At 38.7% G+C, this 16,753-nt stretch overlaps 1 protein-coding gene across 2 annotated transcripts; it reads right to left on the bottom strand.

Moving 5' to 3' along the window:
- Nucleotides 1-232: 232 nt before the first annotated feature.
- On the bottom strand, nucleotides 233-16,632 carry cunh2orf42 (chromosome unknown C2orf42 homolog). 2 transcript variants are annotated; one of them, XM_056252960.1, is made up of 9 exons: nucleotides 16,537-16,632; nucleotides 14,366-15,400; nucleotides 7,976-8,083; nucleotides 6,348-6,455; nucleotides 6,028-6,132; nucleotides 3,058-3,165; nucleotides 2,853-2,953; nucleotides 2,603-2,771; nucleotides 233-619 (listed from the first exon to the last, which is right to left on the bottom strand). In XM_056252960.1, exons 2-9 carry the CDS (start codon nucleotides 15,384-15,386, stop codon nucleotides 417-419), a joined length of 1,923 nt encoding a protein of 640 aa, XP_056108935.1. In that variant the 5' UTR covers nucleotides 15,387-15,400; nucleotides 16,537-16,632; the 3' UTR covers nucleotides 233-416. The 2 variants fall into 2 exon arrangements, with proteins under 2 accessions (XP_056108935.1, XP_056108937.1); XM_056252962.1 differs by lacking the exon at nucleotides 6,348-6,455 and having other exon boundaries at nucleotides 16,537-16,631.
- Nucleotides 16,633-16,753: the final 121 nt, after the last annotated feature.

The raw sequence follows: 16,753 nt of genomic DNA, 5'->3' as shown, positions 1-16,753 counted from the left end.
AAGACATGCTCGAATCTCCCGCGGAAATCCACCAGTACCACTGGAATTAAAAACATTATTATAAGCTTATTATTATAAGCTTACAGCTTTGAATCGAGCTAAGGCAAGCAGATAGTTTTGAACACTGGCTGGTTATTTTTTCAAATATGTATTTTGGATAATTTTTAACCCAAAAAAAGCTACGGACTGCAGCTTTAAGAAATGTGGAAATCTTGAACATGAGTTAATATTGTACGGCACAAAACATATGTTGACAAGATTATTTTAGTTGTACACTTATATAATTAATTTACATCTGTATGCCCGGTGCTGTAATGCAACCTTTAACAGTTTCTGACAATGAACATTTTTCTGAGAAGCACCTTATAAGTTGAGAATTTCATGACCGAGGGTCTCGAGTCTTCTACAGTGGTTCTTCACTGTTGTGGGATGGCATCTGCTACTGTTTGTTCAATCCTCTCTGTCCCAGCAGAGCTCTTGCAGTGCTCTGGTTTACTACCCAGCTGATGGCCATACTCAAACTTGATCCTCAGTTCTCCCACCTGTGAGTGCGGAAGGATGTCTGGAATCCATTCGATCACAAAGGGCACTGGCTCCGTCTGCTCAGCAGCACAGGTCCCTGAGAGATGATACCACAGCGTTTTAGTTATACAGTAAACCAGAATACTTGGAGTGTTAGCTACCCCCAGGCCCGGCTCCTGTCAGGAGCTTGGCCCACCCTGGCCCCACGCCAAATAACGGCCAATTTTAAAATTGGTGTGATGTTCAGAGTCGGCACTTTCAAAACACCCTACTTTCGGATACTGTACAGTTGAGTGATAGTCATAAAAAACAACACAGCAATACAACAACAGTAGACAACTCCTTAGCGTTGAGCCCTGTATATATAGAGCCCCATTGAAGACCTGCCTCTGTTACGGGGGAAAAGATTAAATAATGTTAAAACTTCGGGCCCACCAGGAATTTCACTTGGCCCACCTCATATCTTAAAGCTGGAGCCGGGCCGAATTATCCCCTGGTAGTAACACCTCCAAGTGCCTTACTCGGATTAAATGGTCATGTCTTATTTCTTGCCAGTGTTATGCTAACCCATCATAAAAAAGTCATCATGACATAAAAAGTCAAAATCATAAGTCTTATTTTTGAGAAAACAAATCTCTAAATTCTTAGAAATTAAGTAATAATTATGAGCTAGTCAAAATTGTGAAATACTAAGTCATAATCAAAATTGAGACAATTATGACAGAAAGATTAAATTATGAGATACAAAATCATAATTATGAGTCTGACATTGTAGTTATTATTAATTATAATTATCTTATTATTTTGACTTGTCATAGTTTCAACATGTCATAATTATGATTCACCAAAGCATGATTTTTTTCTTATGTGGCTGAAATGGGCTTCCACAGAATCAAGTATTCCAGAAAGCGTGTTTATAATATATCTGGATACTGTATTGAATATAATGTAGAATCTTTCTGTTGTGGCACCGAAAACATTTCCTCTTTGAAAACTGAATATCAATCTCAAATTTTAAGAGAAAATTGGGTATTATGATATCTAACACGCAGATCAAAAACATTGCTAATCTAGGAGTTCTGGAAAAAAAAATTTAAATTGTAAAATTAACATGGTTTGACCATTTGTTGCTTTGGTCATGTCATGTGATATATAATTAATAAGGCATATGATGCACTTTCATGTCAACAACAAGCAATATTGTAGAATGTTTGATCAGGAATCAAAAAGAACGCTCTAGAAAGTTCTTTCAACCAGTGGAATCACTTTGGGGTCCATTGGGGATGGTAATTGAAAGGGGAATGAGATTTGAAAATCTCAGAACCCATAAATCCGATTCTATACAAATTGTCCAAACGTCCCCCGTTCACATGGATCTATGAAAAGGACTAAAAAAAGCTGTATTATGCTGCCAGGCCAGTAACTTTGTAACGACGTCACTTTGTAAAGAAACACCACATGCCTATAGACTGAACACGTTAAACCAAGCGGCAACCTTCCGATCTCTCTTGAAACACGGAAATGACTTAAACTGCAATTCATCGACTGGCCGCTAGAGACGGGCTCCAAAAGAGAGTCAATCCCAACTTTACAGCCGAAAAAAATATGTTTACAGGCCAGTACAAAAAGTGGTTTTGGTCTATATATAGTTAATTTTGCCCTTCATGACAACTGTGAGGGGCATGATTTTTTTTTATATCATCCGTTTAAATTATATTAAGCTTTAAAGTTCTGCATAATTAAGGGTGTGGCCACTTGAGTGACAGGTGGATTGCCACTGCTGTCACTACCAGCCGTTTGTCTGCTGTCTGTCACGTCACCTCAGCTAATCCCGCCTCTTTGACCATTTTCGGTTATCAGGGAATGATGCGTGACGCGCTGCCAAGAGGGCGACGGCCGGCCCCAATTTTGTAGTTTACACGGAGACGATATGGTTTAGTTTTCAAAAACAAGCACTTTGAAATTTTCTAAAGTTTGTTTTCAGGCCCCCAAAACTGCACTATCAAAATCCAGAAAAGGTTTTCGGTTTTTTGTTGAAAACAGTGTCATGTAAACAGCCCCTAATTGAACATCCACTTACCCACTCTGAGGAAGGTGCGTAGCTCCAGTGGTCTGATGGCCAGAGGCTTATTGGTGCGTGAATGGTGGCTGGTGTCTGATCCAGAATCAGGATGGGTCTCCCGGCAGCGATACAGTGAATAGGAGCCGTCACTGTTCTTCACAAAACTCTGAGTGAGTTCCAGAGGTAACTGTTCAAACAGAGTGCCCTCATTTAGAGACTGCCCACAGATGCTATGGCCATTAGTGAGGATCTGAAAACGGTTACACACCTCTGGTGTATCAAAGATTCGTTTCACCTGCATCAGGTTGGTAATGTGCCAGGTGTATTTAGAGAAAGAGCCCAGAGGCAAAGCGTCATCACGCACAAATGCTAAAAACACAGAAATGACAAAATATTAAAACAAGGTATAACAAGATTTATAATTAGAATTAGATTGTTAGCACATGATCAATGGCTACACATATTATACTCACTGGTGGTGTAGTTGGGGAGTCTTCTCTTTTTTGAGCCCAATGATAAACGCTGCTGTAGGGCATTGAAGAAAGACTGAGGGATGTGGAACACCAACGGATCTGGCTTGCCTGTTCACATCAAACTTCAACTTCAGTGTTAACTCAACATTCTAATCTGAAAATCTGATACAAAAGGTAGAAATACTTGAAAACTGGGAAACACTCAGGCCTTTCAAGAACATGCCTGGTCATAATTTATCCAAAGATTAACAGAATAATACACTCACTGCCCATACCCCTTATAAGGTACACCCTGCTAGTACAGGGTTGGACCCCATTTTGCCTTCAGAACTGCCTTAATTCTTTGTGGCATAGAACTGCCACTCATTGGATATTTTCTCCTTTTTGGACCATTCTCTGTAAACCCTAGAGATAGTTGTATGTGAAAATCCCAGTAGATCAGCAGTTTCTGAAATACTCAGACCAGCCCATCTCTTAAGTCACTTAAAATCACCTTTCTTCCCCATTCTGATGCTCAGTTTGAACCTCAGCAGATCGTCTTGACCATGTCTACATGCCTAAATGCATTGATTTGCTGCCATGTGATTGGATGATTAGATATTTGTGAAAAGGAGCAATTGAACAGGTGCACCTAATGATGCGGCCGGTGAGTGTTTATATATATATATATATATTAGGGCTGTCAAATGATTAATCACGATTAATCACATCCAAAATAAAAGTTTTTTTTTTACATAATATATGTGGGTGCACTGTGTATAATTATTTTGTATATATATAAATACACACACATGCAGGTATATTTAAGAAAAAAATATTATTTATATATAAAATATTTATATTTATATATAATATAAATTATATATAAATCTATATACAGTATATACATGAAAATATTTCTTAAATATATACAAGCATGTGTGTGTATTTATATATATATATATATATATATATATATATATATATATATATATATATATATATATATATATATATATATATATATATATATATATATAATAATTATACACAGTGCACCCACATATATTATGTAAAAAAACTTTTATTTTGGATGTGATTAATCACGATTAATCATTTGACAGCCCTAATATACACTCACCGGCCACTTTATTAGGTACCCCATGCTAGTAACGGGTTGGACCCCCTTTTGCCTTCAGAACTGCCTCAATTCTTCGTGGCATAGATTCAACAAGGTGCTGGAAGCATTCCTCAGGGAGTTTGGTCTATATTGACATGATGGCATCACACAGTTGACAGATTTGTCGGCTGCACATCCATGATGCGAATCTCCCGTTCCACCACATCCCAAAGATGCTCTATTGGGTTGAGATCTGGTGACTGTGGAGGCCATTTTAGTACAGTGAACTCATTGTCATGTTCAAGAAACCAATTTGAAATGATTAGAGCTTTGTGACATGGTGGAAGTAGCCATCAGAGGATGGGTACATGGTGGCCATATAGGGATGGACATGGTCAGAAACAATGCTCAGGTAGGCCGTGGCATTTAAACGATGCCCAATTGGCACTAAGGGGCCTAAAGTGTGCCAGGAAAACATCCCCCACACCATTACACCACCACCACCAGCCTGCACAGTGGTAACAAGGCATGATGGTTCCATGTTCTCATTCTGTTTACGCCAAATTCTGTCTCTAACATCTGAATGTCTCAACAGAAATCGAGACTCATCAGACCAGGCAACATTTTTCCAGTCTTCAACTGTTCAATTTTGGTGAGCTCTTGCAAATTGTAGCCTCTTTTTCCTATTTGTAGTGGAGATGAGTGGTACCCGGTGGAGTCTTCTGCTGTTGTAGCCCATCCGCCTCAAGGTTGTGCGTGTTGTGGCTTCACAAATGCTTTGCTGCATACCTCGGTTGTAACGAGTGGTTATTTCAGTCACTGTTGCCCTTCTATCAGCTCGAACCAGTCTGGCCATTCTCCTCTGACCTCTGGCATCAACAAGGCATTTCCGCCCACAGAACTGCCGCTCACTGGATGTTTTTTCTTTTTCGGACCATTCTCTGTAAACCCTAGAGATGGTTGTGCGTGAAAATCCCAGTAGATTAGCAGTTTCTGAAATACTCAGACCAGCCCTTCTGGCACCAACAATCATGCCACGTTCAAAGTCACTCAAATCAACTTTCTTCCCCATACTGATGCTCGGTTTGAACTGCAGGAGATTGTCTTGACCATGTCTACATGCCTAAATGCACTGAGTTGCCGCCATGTGATTGGCTGCTTAGAAATTAAGTGTTAACGAGCAGTTGGACAGGTGTACCTAATAAAGTGGCCGGTGAGTGTATATATATATATATATATATATATATATATTAGGGCTGTATATTTATATATATATTTATATATATATAAAACATAAGTATACAACATATTGACATAAGAAAAAAAAAACATTATATATATATAAATATATGTATATAATTTGAATATTTTATTACCATTTAGATTTGTACCATTTATTGTACTTTTTATTTTATTTTTAATATTTTATTTTTACACTAATTTCAGTTTTTTTTTAAAGTGTATTCTTGTATGACTTATTTAATAAATCATAGTAGTATTTGTTGTTCTGCCCTTTTCATTAAAAAAAATCACTGTAGGATGATTCTCATTATTGTGCTTAATTGTCATAAAAATGTTGTCAAATATTGAAAAACTGCAAATATAGGAGAAATCTTAATTGTCCTAATATATGCTGCATTCAAGGTCTCCTGGAATGTCCATAATTACGACGTCACGGGTGTTCAAATCACTTTGGTTGGAGCAAGATGGAAATGCACCTTTTCGACAAAACTTTTTTTGTTTTGTTTACTCTACAAAATGAGGAAAAGCAAATTATCTTCTTTTTTTTTTTATCTTGAAGTGAAATATGACCTAACAGACATAACAGGTTTTTAACAGGCTTTGTGAGGGTCACCCTAATGTTTTCTTACCATCAAACTGGAAGTGCATCGTCTGATGGATCCTCTCTGTAACACTGGCTAACCACTGCTGGAAACCCAATGACACATGCGTCTCATCCACCGGCTGGCTGCTTCCTGTTTAATTCACCCGACGACATTACACACATCAAAAACTACAACTTATGATAATAAAAAAACATGTGTACATCATTTATATTTTCAAACTTAAAGGGGTAATGTGATTATAAATATCTAAACATCTGTAACAATGCTAAAGAACAATGACAGCCAGAGTGCTAGAAAGGAAACAGAAACAAAGAAAAGCAAAATCTTTGAAATATTTGGAGCACCTGGGTTCTTAATTCCAGTAGAACTGGAGTGTTTTCTGTGAGTGGGCTTGCGCTGGTTTAGGGTGGGAGCAGAAGTGTCTTTGACAGCCAGAGGAGAAACAGAGGAAGCTGTGTGAAACAGGGACAGGTCCAGAAAGCCAAAGAATAAAAGAGGAATGCAGATTCGAGAGGAGGTGGTCAGTAACCACAGAACATAACAGCAGCATGTAGACATCAACAACAGATTTCAGTGGGTGGAGAAGAAGAGGAAGAATTCATTTTGAGCCCCACACAGAATTTGCATCAACAGAAAGCTAAGATTTCCTCAAAATTATAATTTCCATCATTCACAAAATTCCCTGCTTCCTTATGTGTCTGTTTATCAAACATTCTGGTGAATTCTATGTAAATGTAAGTAGTTGCTGCAAGTATGTCACATTTTTCCATTCCAGTTGGAAAAGCACCTAGCAACATAACAAGCGACTTTTTGGACAAACCATAGCTATTTTCCATAGAAAATATTTGGCTTAATCATCACTGACTGAAAACAGAATATCCTTCTTGTGGTTTGTTACTCAGATGGTGATTATCCACTGTGCGTGAGAAAAAATAAGAAAGAAACATTTTGTAATTTCTAACCTTCTCTAGGAGCAATAATTTTATACGTAAATATAACCAAAATCATAGCACAGCCATTGTCTTTAACTTATGTCTGTGGTGATTTTATCAGATCAAACTAAGGATTTCATACTCAATTCTTGTCAGAAACAGAAAAATAGAACATCCAAGATGTTCATATCTTTCTTTCTTCAGTCGAAAAGAAATTAAGGTTTTTGAGGAAAACATTTCAGGATTTTTTTCCATATATTGGACTTCAACGGGAACCAACAGGTTGATGTTGCAGTTTCAATGTGGATTCAAAGGGCTCTACACGATCCCAGTCGAGGAATAAGGGTCTTATCTAGTGAAACGATGTATACGATATATAATATTACTAAACTTTTTAACCACAAATGCTCGTATTGCATGTCCACGACTTCACACATTACGTAATCACGTTGGAAAGGTAACAAATGTAGGGTTAAAAAAAAGGTCGTTTGATTTAATCTTTGCCCGTTCGCTTTGTAAACACTAGGTCGGTACTTCCGCCTAAGACCCTTATTCCTCGGCTGGGATCGTGTAGAGCGCTTTGAAGCTAAATTGAAACTGCAATTTAGACCTTCAACCCATTGAAGTCCACTATATGGAGAAAATCCTGAAATTTTCCTCAAAAACCTTCATTTCTTTTCGACTGAAAAAAGAAAGACATGAATATCTTGGATGACGTGAGGGTGAGTAAATTATCAAGAAATTTAATTCTGAAGTGAACTAATCCTTTAACATGCTAATCATCCAAATACATTTATGTGTATTATACATGTTTTATTATTCTTTTATTGTTGTACTTTTATTGTGTGAGTAGTGTCCTGTTGTTGCATTTAACCTGTGAAGCACCTTGGTCAACTTTGGTTGTTTTAAGTGTGCTATATATAAATCAAATTGATTAATTTAGCCATTTTCAAGCAGACTTTAGCTACTTTCCACTGAAATTAGTTGGCAACAGTGGGCCCAAGACAATCTGTGGAGGATGGCTGGTCAGAGAAACTTACCCATAGACGACTCCATAAATTTGAGTCTCTTGGAACGATGAGAGATGGAGGGCTCAATGTGTTGCTGAGATATACCTAATGCTGTGGCATCTGAACTGTCCTGCAGTCCTGGACATACACAATAATAACAGATGACAGTCATCTCTGATGCATAGAAAAACACTCCAGGCACCATATCAAACCTGTACCAAACCTAACTACACACAAATGCTTGCAGGAATAGGAATAGAAACTCTCTTCTAAGATAGCTAATTCTTGCCAACACGTAAAGAAGCATTGCATGTATCCTTAATGGAGAAGGCAATTCCAGAATTGACTGTGATAAACTCTGTGCAAAAAAATAATCTAAAAAATGTATCAAGAGGAAATTTTCAATATATTAATATGCTTAATTCAGTACCAAGTAGTTTCAATAAAAAGTTCAAGTCTTTTAAAATGTAAATTCTGACCAGTTATTCGTCTACTATATATTTGTGTATACATTATTAGATAGCAGAGCATTGTGGTAACATCCAAATCTATCGGAAACAATTCAGTCAAGTCTCCTGTGCACTTCACACATAAGGAGCACTATTTTGGAGCTGTACAAGTTGCTTCCATCACTGAACTTACTTAAGATGGACTATGACACTTTTTTTCTTCTAGATCTGCAGTAAAGCCGAAACAAACTTTGTTGCATTCATTTCCTGTTATCACTGTAAAGCTGCTTTGAAACAATCTGTATTGTAAAAAGCGCTATAGAAATAAAGGGGACTTGACTTCCTATATGGAGCTTTTCCAAATCTGTCACTTTTGGAACCTGGGTTAGGATGCAACCAGCAGGGATAGCCAACCCTGGAAGACTACCTTCCTGCAGACTTCAGTTTCAAGCCTGCTACAACACACTTGAATGTTTTTCCAAGTAATCATCGATTAGCTGGTTTAGGTGTGCTAGACCAGAGAAGTGTTGGCTAACACTGCCACAGAGCAGCGGTGGGCAACTCTGGCCCTCGAATGGTTCATTACTCAAAGCTTTGGAACACGGAGCACATTAACGACATCTTGTGGTCAAAAGGTAGAAAAGCTGCCTTTACGTCCCAGAAGCCATTTTTTGATTGTTTCATATAAAAAAAATCAGTTTGTGCTACAAAAACCATATGTATATGGCAATAAGTCAATAAAAGTATGTAGTCTATATAAATAAATGTCTTTCACATGTCATGGAACTGTATGAATAAATGAGCTTGTGAACTGGGGATTAATATAAATTGAACATGCACAAAACTACACATGTAAATATTCGTATTATGATTTATTCTTATCAAAGTGAATGACTCTCAAAACCTGTACAAGGGGTTCCCAGTACAGCGCTTCACTGTGAGACGTTTCGTTTTTATATATATATATATATATATATATATATATATATATACAAGCTTCGAAGCCGAACGTCACATCACTATTGATGATCTAATGATTAGACATGTGGTGGGTGGGTCGCCAGGACCAGAATTAAGAACCACTGCACTATGTTTTTCAGAATAGAGCTTATGTGGATGGAGATGCAGACAACCTAAATCAGGGGTATTCAATCCTGCTCCTGGAGGGCCACCATCCATCCAGCAGAGTTGAGCTCAAATCCTACTCAAACACACCTGAATCAAAGGGTGCGTGTCAATCAGCTTCCTAGGTCATGAATCAGTATATTGTGTACTCGAATTAGGTTATATCCTGGCTCAATACACACTGGGACACTGATGGCTCCGTTTCAGGTGACATCAGGGAATTTCAGGGGGTCAGAGGTGTTGTATAACGCTTTACAACAAAATATGTAGGCCTATATTGTAATGCATGTTACATGTGCAAATGGTGTTCTAATTCAGGTATCATGAAGTAATGAAAAACTTCTTACATATTTGTCCACCATTAGTGTTTTATGAATATGCTCTTGTCAATAGTTAGATCATGTTAGTTCTTAATGATAACATAACTTTATTTTATTTAATAAAAATGAATTGGACCAATGAGGATTCTGAAATAATATGTGCCTATAGAAACGAATGCAATTTTCATGCGCATCTGATTGACGCATAAACCGAGCGTTCTTATTTTGTTGTTGTTGTTAATGGGAATATTTCAGCAAACAGTTTGTTTCGTATATTCAGTTAAAAATCATTAAGTAAGAGCGGGGTATTCTAGCATATTTAAAGTCCCCCTGTGGTGAAAATCAAGGTTTTAATGTTGTTTATATGTCTATGTGGTGTTTTTAATATGCTTTAAGACAAAACATGAGCAAATTCATAAGTCAACACCATTGCTGAGTATTTTCACCTTAATACTGCAGTAAACCAAAGACAGTCTCAAAAACACGGTTTGAAATCGCTGGTGTTTCTGATGTCACAAACTACCTTGTAACCAATCACTTCACGTCAACGAGTGGATCTCTGAGCTGGTGTGAGTGAGTGGAGGCGGGGAATTGTTACATTCAAGCTATTTTAAAGGGATAGTTCACTTTGAAATTATTTTTTGGTATGTTTTAGCTTACCTCAAGGGCATCCAAGATGTAGGTGTCTTTGTTTCCGCAGTAGTTAAACATTTTTATATTTTTAGGTCAAACCGTTCTTGTCTGTCAGTCATATAATGCAGGTCTATGGTAACTTCCTCAAAGAGCATGCACAGAGAAGTCCAAATTAAACATGATTTAATGACTCGTAAATGTAAGTACACATTGATGACCTAAGACACGAAACGAGCGGTTTGTGTGAGAAAACGAACAGTATTTATATCGTTTTTACCTCTTGTAACCACAGCCACGTCCAAGTGATCTGAGGGCAAGGGCGCTTCGGTCTGCGCAAGCGCCGGAAAGTAATCTCTTGATCGTGTACGTCACTCATTGTTTACACAGAGATTCGTCTTCGTAAAATCGTCTTCCATTGCGATTTCCTGTATATCTAAATATGTTTAGATCTTCACAGTGAAAGGTAACACTTCCGAAATCTTTGTGTAAACAATGAGTGACGTACACGCGCGAGAGATCACTTCCGGGGCTTTCCTGTGCTTGTGCAGACCGAAGCGCCCTTGCCCTCAGATCACTTGGACGTGGCTGTGGTTACAAGAGGTAAAAACGATATAAATACTGTTCGTTTTCTCACACAAACCGCTCGTTTCGTGTCTTAGGCCATCAATGTGTACTTACATTTACGAGTCATTAAATCATGTTTAATTTGGACTTCTCTGTGCATGCTCTTTGAGGTGGTGACCATAGACCTGCATTATATGATTGACAGACAAGAACGGTTTGACCTAAAAATATCAAAATTGAAACTTCTGCGGAAACAAAGACACCTACATCTTGGATGCCCTTGAGGTAAGCTAAAACATACAAAAAATAATTTCAAAGTGAACTATCCCTTTAAGACCTGAAGTTTTTTTGTTTGTTTTTTTGAGGAAAAAACGTTTAAATATGTAATTTTGGTGATCAAAGATAAGTTTTAAGGGATAAAATGATTGACTACAGGGGGACTTTAACTCAACTGCTCAGGTAATGTCAATGTTATGCCTCATTTCAGGTAAAGCTTCATATTATAAGCATTACAAGGCTCCTTTCTAGGACCCACCCGAAATCTTATTTTGATGTCCTTCAGGGGGGATCGAGCATCCTTTAGGGAGATCAGACCCCAAATTGAGATGGCTTGTGCAATTAGATGCAAGCTTGTGCTTCAGAAAATGTGATGTATTTTCCAGTAAGTGCATTGTGGGATTTTTTGGGGGAGTGAAAGTCCCAGAGCATTATAAGGATATTGCAATTGAAACAGCTCTTGAAATGGCCGACTCCCTGATCAGTGGCCTGAGTACTAGGAAGCTGAGATGCACCCAAGGTCTTAGGGGCCGTTTACACGACCCTGCTTTCAAAAAAAAACAGAAAACTTTTTGTGTTTTGGCCGTTCATTTACAAGACTACTCCGTTTCGTGGTCCAGAAAATGCTAACTTTTGAAAACGGGATTTAAAGTGCAAGTTTTTGAAATTGATACCATTATTAACTCATGCGTCACGTGCATGCACATTATGTGTTCAGTCTATACGCTGATTTCACGCAGCCGCCATTTTGAAATCACTCCGGTGGGAAGAAAACCGGAAGTGTCGCTTTTAATCATAGGAGAGTCGCGAATGCGATGGCGTATTGTTGTGTTAATGTAGAAATTAGTTATTCTAAAAATGTACATACATTTCTTTCATACTTTAGACTATATACAGTGAAATTAATTTATAAATAAAACATTTTTTTATATATAATTCAGAACGTAAAAAAAAGAAGCAGGAACGAACTATATACATACCCTATATTGGATATTAACCCGTTTAATCCCAAATTTTTTCTTGCAACTTGAGTACATGCATTTTACTCCTTAGACCAGCGGTTCCCAAACTTTTTTTCCTGCGCACCCCCTTCTATGTCCCAACCGGGTTGGCGCACCCCCAATCCCCACTTAAAAAAAAAATGCAACAAAGCTTTGTTTTATCGCCCTATAAAGACTCATGTTTAATCATGCGCTAATAACCAGAACATGCATGACAATAACAACATCAACAAAGTTTCAATATAATGCAACAAAGCTACGCACAAGCTTCCACTTTTAACCCTTTCACACGTAAATTTAAAATATTTTAACTGACCCCCCAGCGTGAGTTTTTTAAGGCGACCGTTATTTAGAACTTGTCACTTTAATGTTTCCATGGTGACGCGTCATTCCTTGTCACGTGACACAGCGCAACCACAACACAGCGCTGAATGAATGATCTGCTTTTATGTCCTTTTTTATCAAAAATATTCACAAATGTATTAGCTATAGACCTCCCTAACACTCAAACATTATGCCTTTTTTGATTTTATGTTGGTTAAGTTAGTGAAATGTTAGGTTTTATACTGGGAAACAACATAGTCAGAATTCATTCAAATTCTTCAATTAGACCTATTGACACAATTCATTCCAAGACATCCAATACCTCGTTTTGCTTATGTCCTTTTTATTTTCTTTATACAACACATTAATGATATTGAATGTTTTTTTTGGAAGGCACATTTCCTTTTATTATACTTAGAAAAACAATTATTGCTTTTGAAATACAAATACTTGCAGTCATGTCTGCCCGTCTTATTGAATTCTTTTTACACATGTATAGTGTCTCAAATTACTGACTGCACAAATCAAAGCAAACCTTCTTATCAACCTGTTGGACACATATTACAAGCTCAAAATGATTATTCTCACATTGTTTTAGAGCAGGGTCTCTATCCAACACGTCGCTCGCGAGTTGCCAGTAGCTCGTGGTCTGATTGGTGGTAGCTCGACAAGGGACCGTTCACATATCGCGCTCACATATATTGCGCGCTTAAGTTCGTTATTTCAAATGTAGGCGCGCGGCAAGCGCACTCATAATTGAAGCGACGCGCTCATTTTTTCCAGGCGCAGTATGTTTGTACTTCGCGGTTGTCTATGACAACTATTGACAACAAACCCACCGTAAGCTGTCACGAGACTATCTATGGTAGCCCGTAAGGGATAAAAAAAAATATTTTTTTTAAAACGCGGCACACGCAACAACGGGCCGCACTAATATTAAACTTTATTGTCAAGTAGGGGGCCACAAAATATCACCCCGCGGGCCGCAAATGGCCCGCGGGCCGCGAGTTTGAGACCACTGCTTTAAAGAATATATGTACAAAATATGATAGTTCTATATGTAAATTAAGATGTTTTATATACTACTTTTTGTAGTAGTCTGAGGAAGACATCTTCTTCTAGATGTGCAAGCAGGAAGTGAACTGATCTGGTCATGTGACCTTTCACACTAGTCACATGACATTAATTGATTTTAATCAAGACAATCTATTTTGTCATTTAAAAGTTGAATTTCTTGCCCAAAGTCAATAAAAACATTTTTAGAGCTTCCAGAAATAAGAAAAAAGCTGCGGTCACAATTGTGACCGGTGGGATTAAACGGGTTAACATCCAATAGTGTAAATCGCGGCAGCAGCTTCAGGTTGGTAGTCCAAGGCATTGTTGTCTATCTGTACTTCCGGGGTTCTTCCCACCGGAGCCTCGCTTTCGATTTCAAAATGGCGGCAGCGTGAAATCAGCGTATAGGCATATAGTTTTTATCTACAAAGTCACCTCGCCAACTACTGGCCTGGCATGCATATAGTACGTGTGAACAGGGATCGTTTTGACAACGTTGTCATCTGTACACAAAAAACGCAAAAGAAAAACTTCAGTTTTTAGAACATTGTTGTTGTGTAAACGTCCCCTAAGAATTACCAGAAACTTTCAGGCAAGCGTGTAGGAGCAGGTTGAAGCTAAACTCTTGCAGAAAGGATTGCAGGAGACCCCTGAGCTAAATGGTTGACTTACCATTCATGTTGTAGTTGAGGAAAGCTGAAAACTCAGTGGCAAGCTTCTCATCACTCGTGAAGGCACAAACGCAGGCATAGAAGTGCAGGCAATGTTCAGGTAAACTGTGCTCATGGGACTTTTCTCGTTCTTTGACATTAGGGTGACTCCCACTTCTTCCCCCTAAATCCCCCTTGGCATTGGGTGTGTAGCATGCACAGCGAAAGGGAGCAGCACCCTCAGTCTTCTCTTTAACACTAGATAAGCCTACAGTCAAATGCAGCAGTCCCAGAGGGTGGGCTTCACCTGGCTGGCACTTCACTATTAGGGTACCTTTGGAGACCCTCTGCACTAAGGGTCCCGGTGTCTCTGTAGCCAACCTCCACAACTCTTCCTTGGCCTGGGAAGTGGCCACCAGGGCCTCCAGCACAGAGCTCTTGAGTGGCAGAGGTGTTGCTTGGGTCTGACACTCCATTGCTTGCTTCACATGGGTACAGGGACTTTTGGATGTTTGCGACACTTGCTGATGGGAACCTTCAACTGTTGACTCGCTTTCATTTTCCTGGCAAGAGGGCATGAAACAGCGGCCGAGGTTGACACGGGTCAGCAAGGTTCCATCTGCGGTAGTAATGGCTGTATCCGTGAGGACTAACTCAACAAAGCCTCGCTGTTCGAAGCCACGTCCCCGCTGACGCACAGAGAATACCTGCGGCCCTCCAGCTCTACCACCTTCGCTGTCCGTCACAACTCGAACCACTTCAGACACCCCTTTCTTCAAACGTCCCGTGTCATGGTCCCCATCCCTGAATATTGTTCCACAGGCCTTGTTCTTGCAGCTGAGACCGCGAGTCCCGTTGTAAACACCACACTGAGGGCACTTGCGGATGCCTCTTAAGGTAGCCTTGCCCAAATTGGATAAGAATGCAGGAGTCTTCCGCTTGTCCCGAAGTTTCCCGCTTAAGTTACCGGAGGTTTGAGTGACAGGAGAAACCACCGTTTGTGTCGCCAGCGGTATTCCAGAATTTACCAGAGGACCATCCATTGTTATCACACACACTGAAACCGAGAGTGATACAGAGAACAATTTTATTTTTCATGAACTAGGGGGCAGCCCTAATCAAAATACTGTTTAAGAACTGTAGTGCTACTACGATACAGTGCAGTGGAATCATTAGACCCTTTTTACAGGAGCACAAAGCCCAGTGAAATAATCGCTGTCCCAGTAAAATATTACTGATAAATCCTTGTCTGATGATGGAGATTACCATTTTCAATGTAAATGTTTGCAAAAAGGTTGTGACATTGTTCGTGATTCAGTTGATTCATTCGGACAATTCACACACAACACTAAATCGTTTGAAGTGGATTCTCACCTCTAAAAAGTAACAGGATACTTTATAAGACAGTTAACAAAAATAGCGCTGAATGAGGTGAATGTTTACCTCCAATCTATTGCTGGAAACAAAATTTGTCTTCTATAATTTGTCAGCAATGATGCAGCACCTCATCCACATGCAACTTGTGAATGACTCTATACTGTAAGTAAAGACAATTCACATAACAATTTACATAACAGTATGTTTTTTTGGGGGGGGGGGGGGGGGGTGCTGTGCAACAATACTGATAAAAATGCTCCTGGTACAGTGATAGTATCAAGTGGTCATGACACTGGATGGCTAACATTAAAATACCATGGTATGTGCATGCTACTTCAAAGAATACCATTGTAGGCTACATGTTAAAAAAAACCGTTGGTAATCTTGGCATGGCACATAAAAAATATACATACTATTGCCACGGTGGTACTGTATTTGGCTAATCTAAGACAATATACCTCTTTAAGCCTATATGATGAATGAGGATGCTTTAAATGATTAAAACTGAATAAATGATCGACCATAATCATAGATCTTAGTTAAACAATTATTTGAGTAGTTTTAGTACACACTTCATGAAGTAAATTTAAATAATAAATTAAAAAAAAAAAACATTAAACATTCATTAAAATGTTTCTTCAAATTCTTCCACGAATTCTTTGCACAAACCGCATGAAAATGTCAATGACATGTTCCTGCAATTATACAGTAGTACAGTATAGATTAACAAAGCATTGAAATGACATCGAGTTTAACCTTAGCTGTGTGACAGTGAATGAATGCAATGAAGTAAATGATGATGGGAGAAGGGCCAACCTCTACAGGGGCGCTTTCCAGGCGCTCAGTGGTCAGATCCCACGGAGGATTTCACTTCAGAGACTCAACAACCGTCGCCATTCCTCCTTACATACAGACGCTCTGCTGCGGCTGTAACGAGCTTTCCGATTGGCCATAGGGTGACCAATCAAATGCATACTGGGAACTGAAGCCAGTAGCAACTCTTAACTCATTAACATTTTGGAAATACAATTAT

Source organism: Rhinichthys klamathensis, unplaced genomic scaffold (assembly GCF_029890125.1).
Source record: "Rhinichthys klamathensis goyatoka isolate OS25496 unplaced genomic scaffold, OSU_Roscu_1.1 h1tg000099l_1, whole genome shotgun sequence".
In the NCBI taxonomy this organism is placed as follows: Eukaryota; Metazoa; Chordata; class Actinopteri; order Cypriniformes; family Leuciscidae; genus Rhinichthys; species Rhinichthys klamathensis.
Note: the sequence above shows the minus strand (reverse complement) of the source record. Positions and strands in the feature narration are given on the sequence as shown.

Excerpts from the sequence above, each read along its gene's own strand:
- cunh2orf42 (XM_056252960.1), bottom strand. The coding sequence starts at position 15,386 with ATGGATGGTCCTCTGGTAAATTCTGGAATACCGCTGGCGACACAAACG. Across the intron at positions 8,084-14,365 it reads CCTCAACTACAACATGAATG|GACTGCAGGACAGTTCAGAT; the intron begins GTAAGTCAACCA and ends GTGTATGTCCAG. Across the intron at positions 620-2,602 it reads ACGCACCTTCCTCAGAGTGG|GGACCTGTGCTGCTGAGCAG; the intron begins GTAAGTGGATGT and ends ATCATCTCTCAG.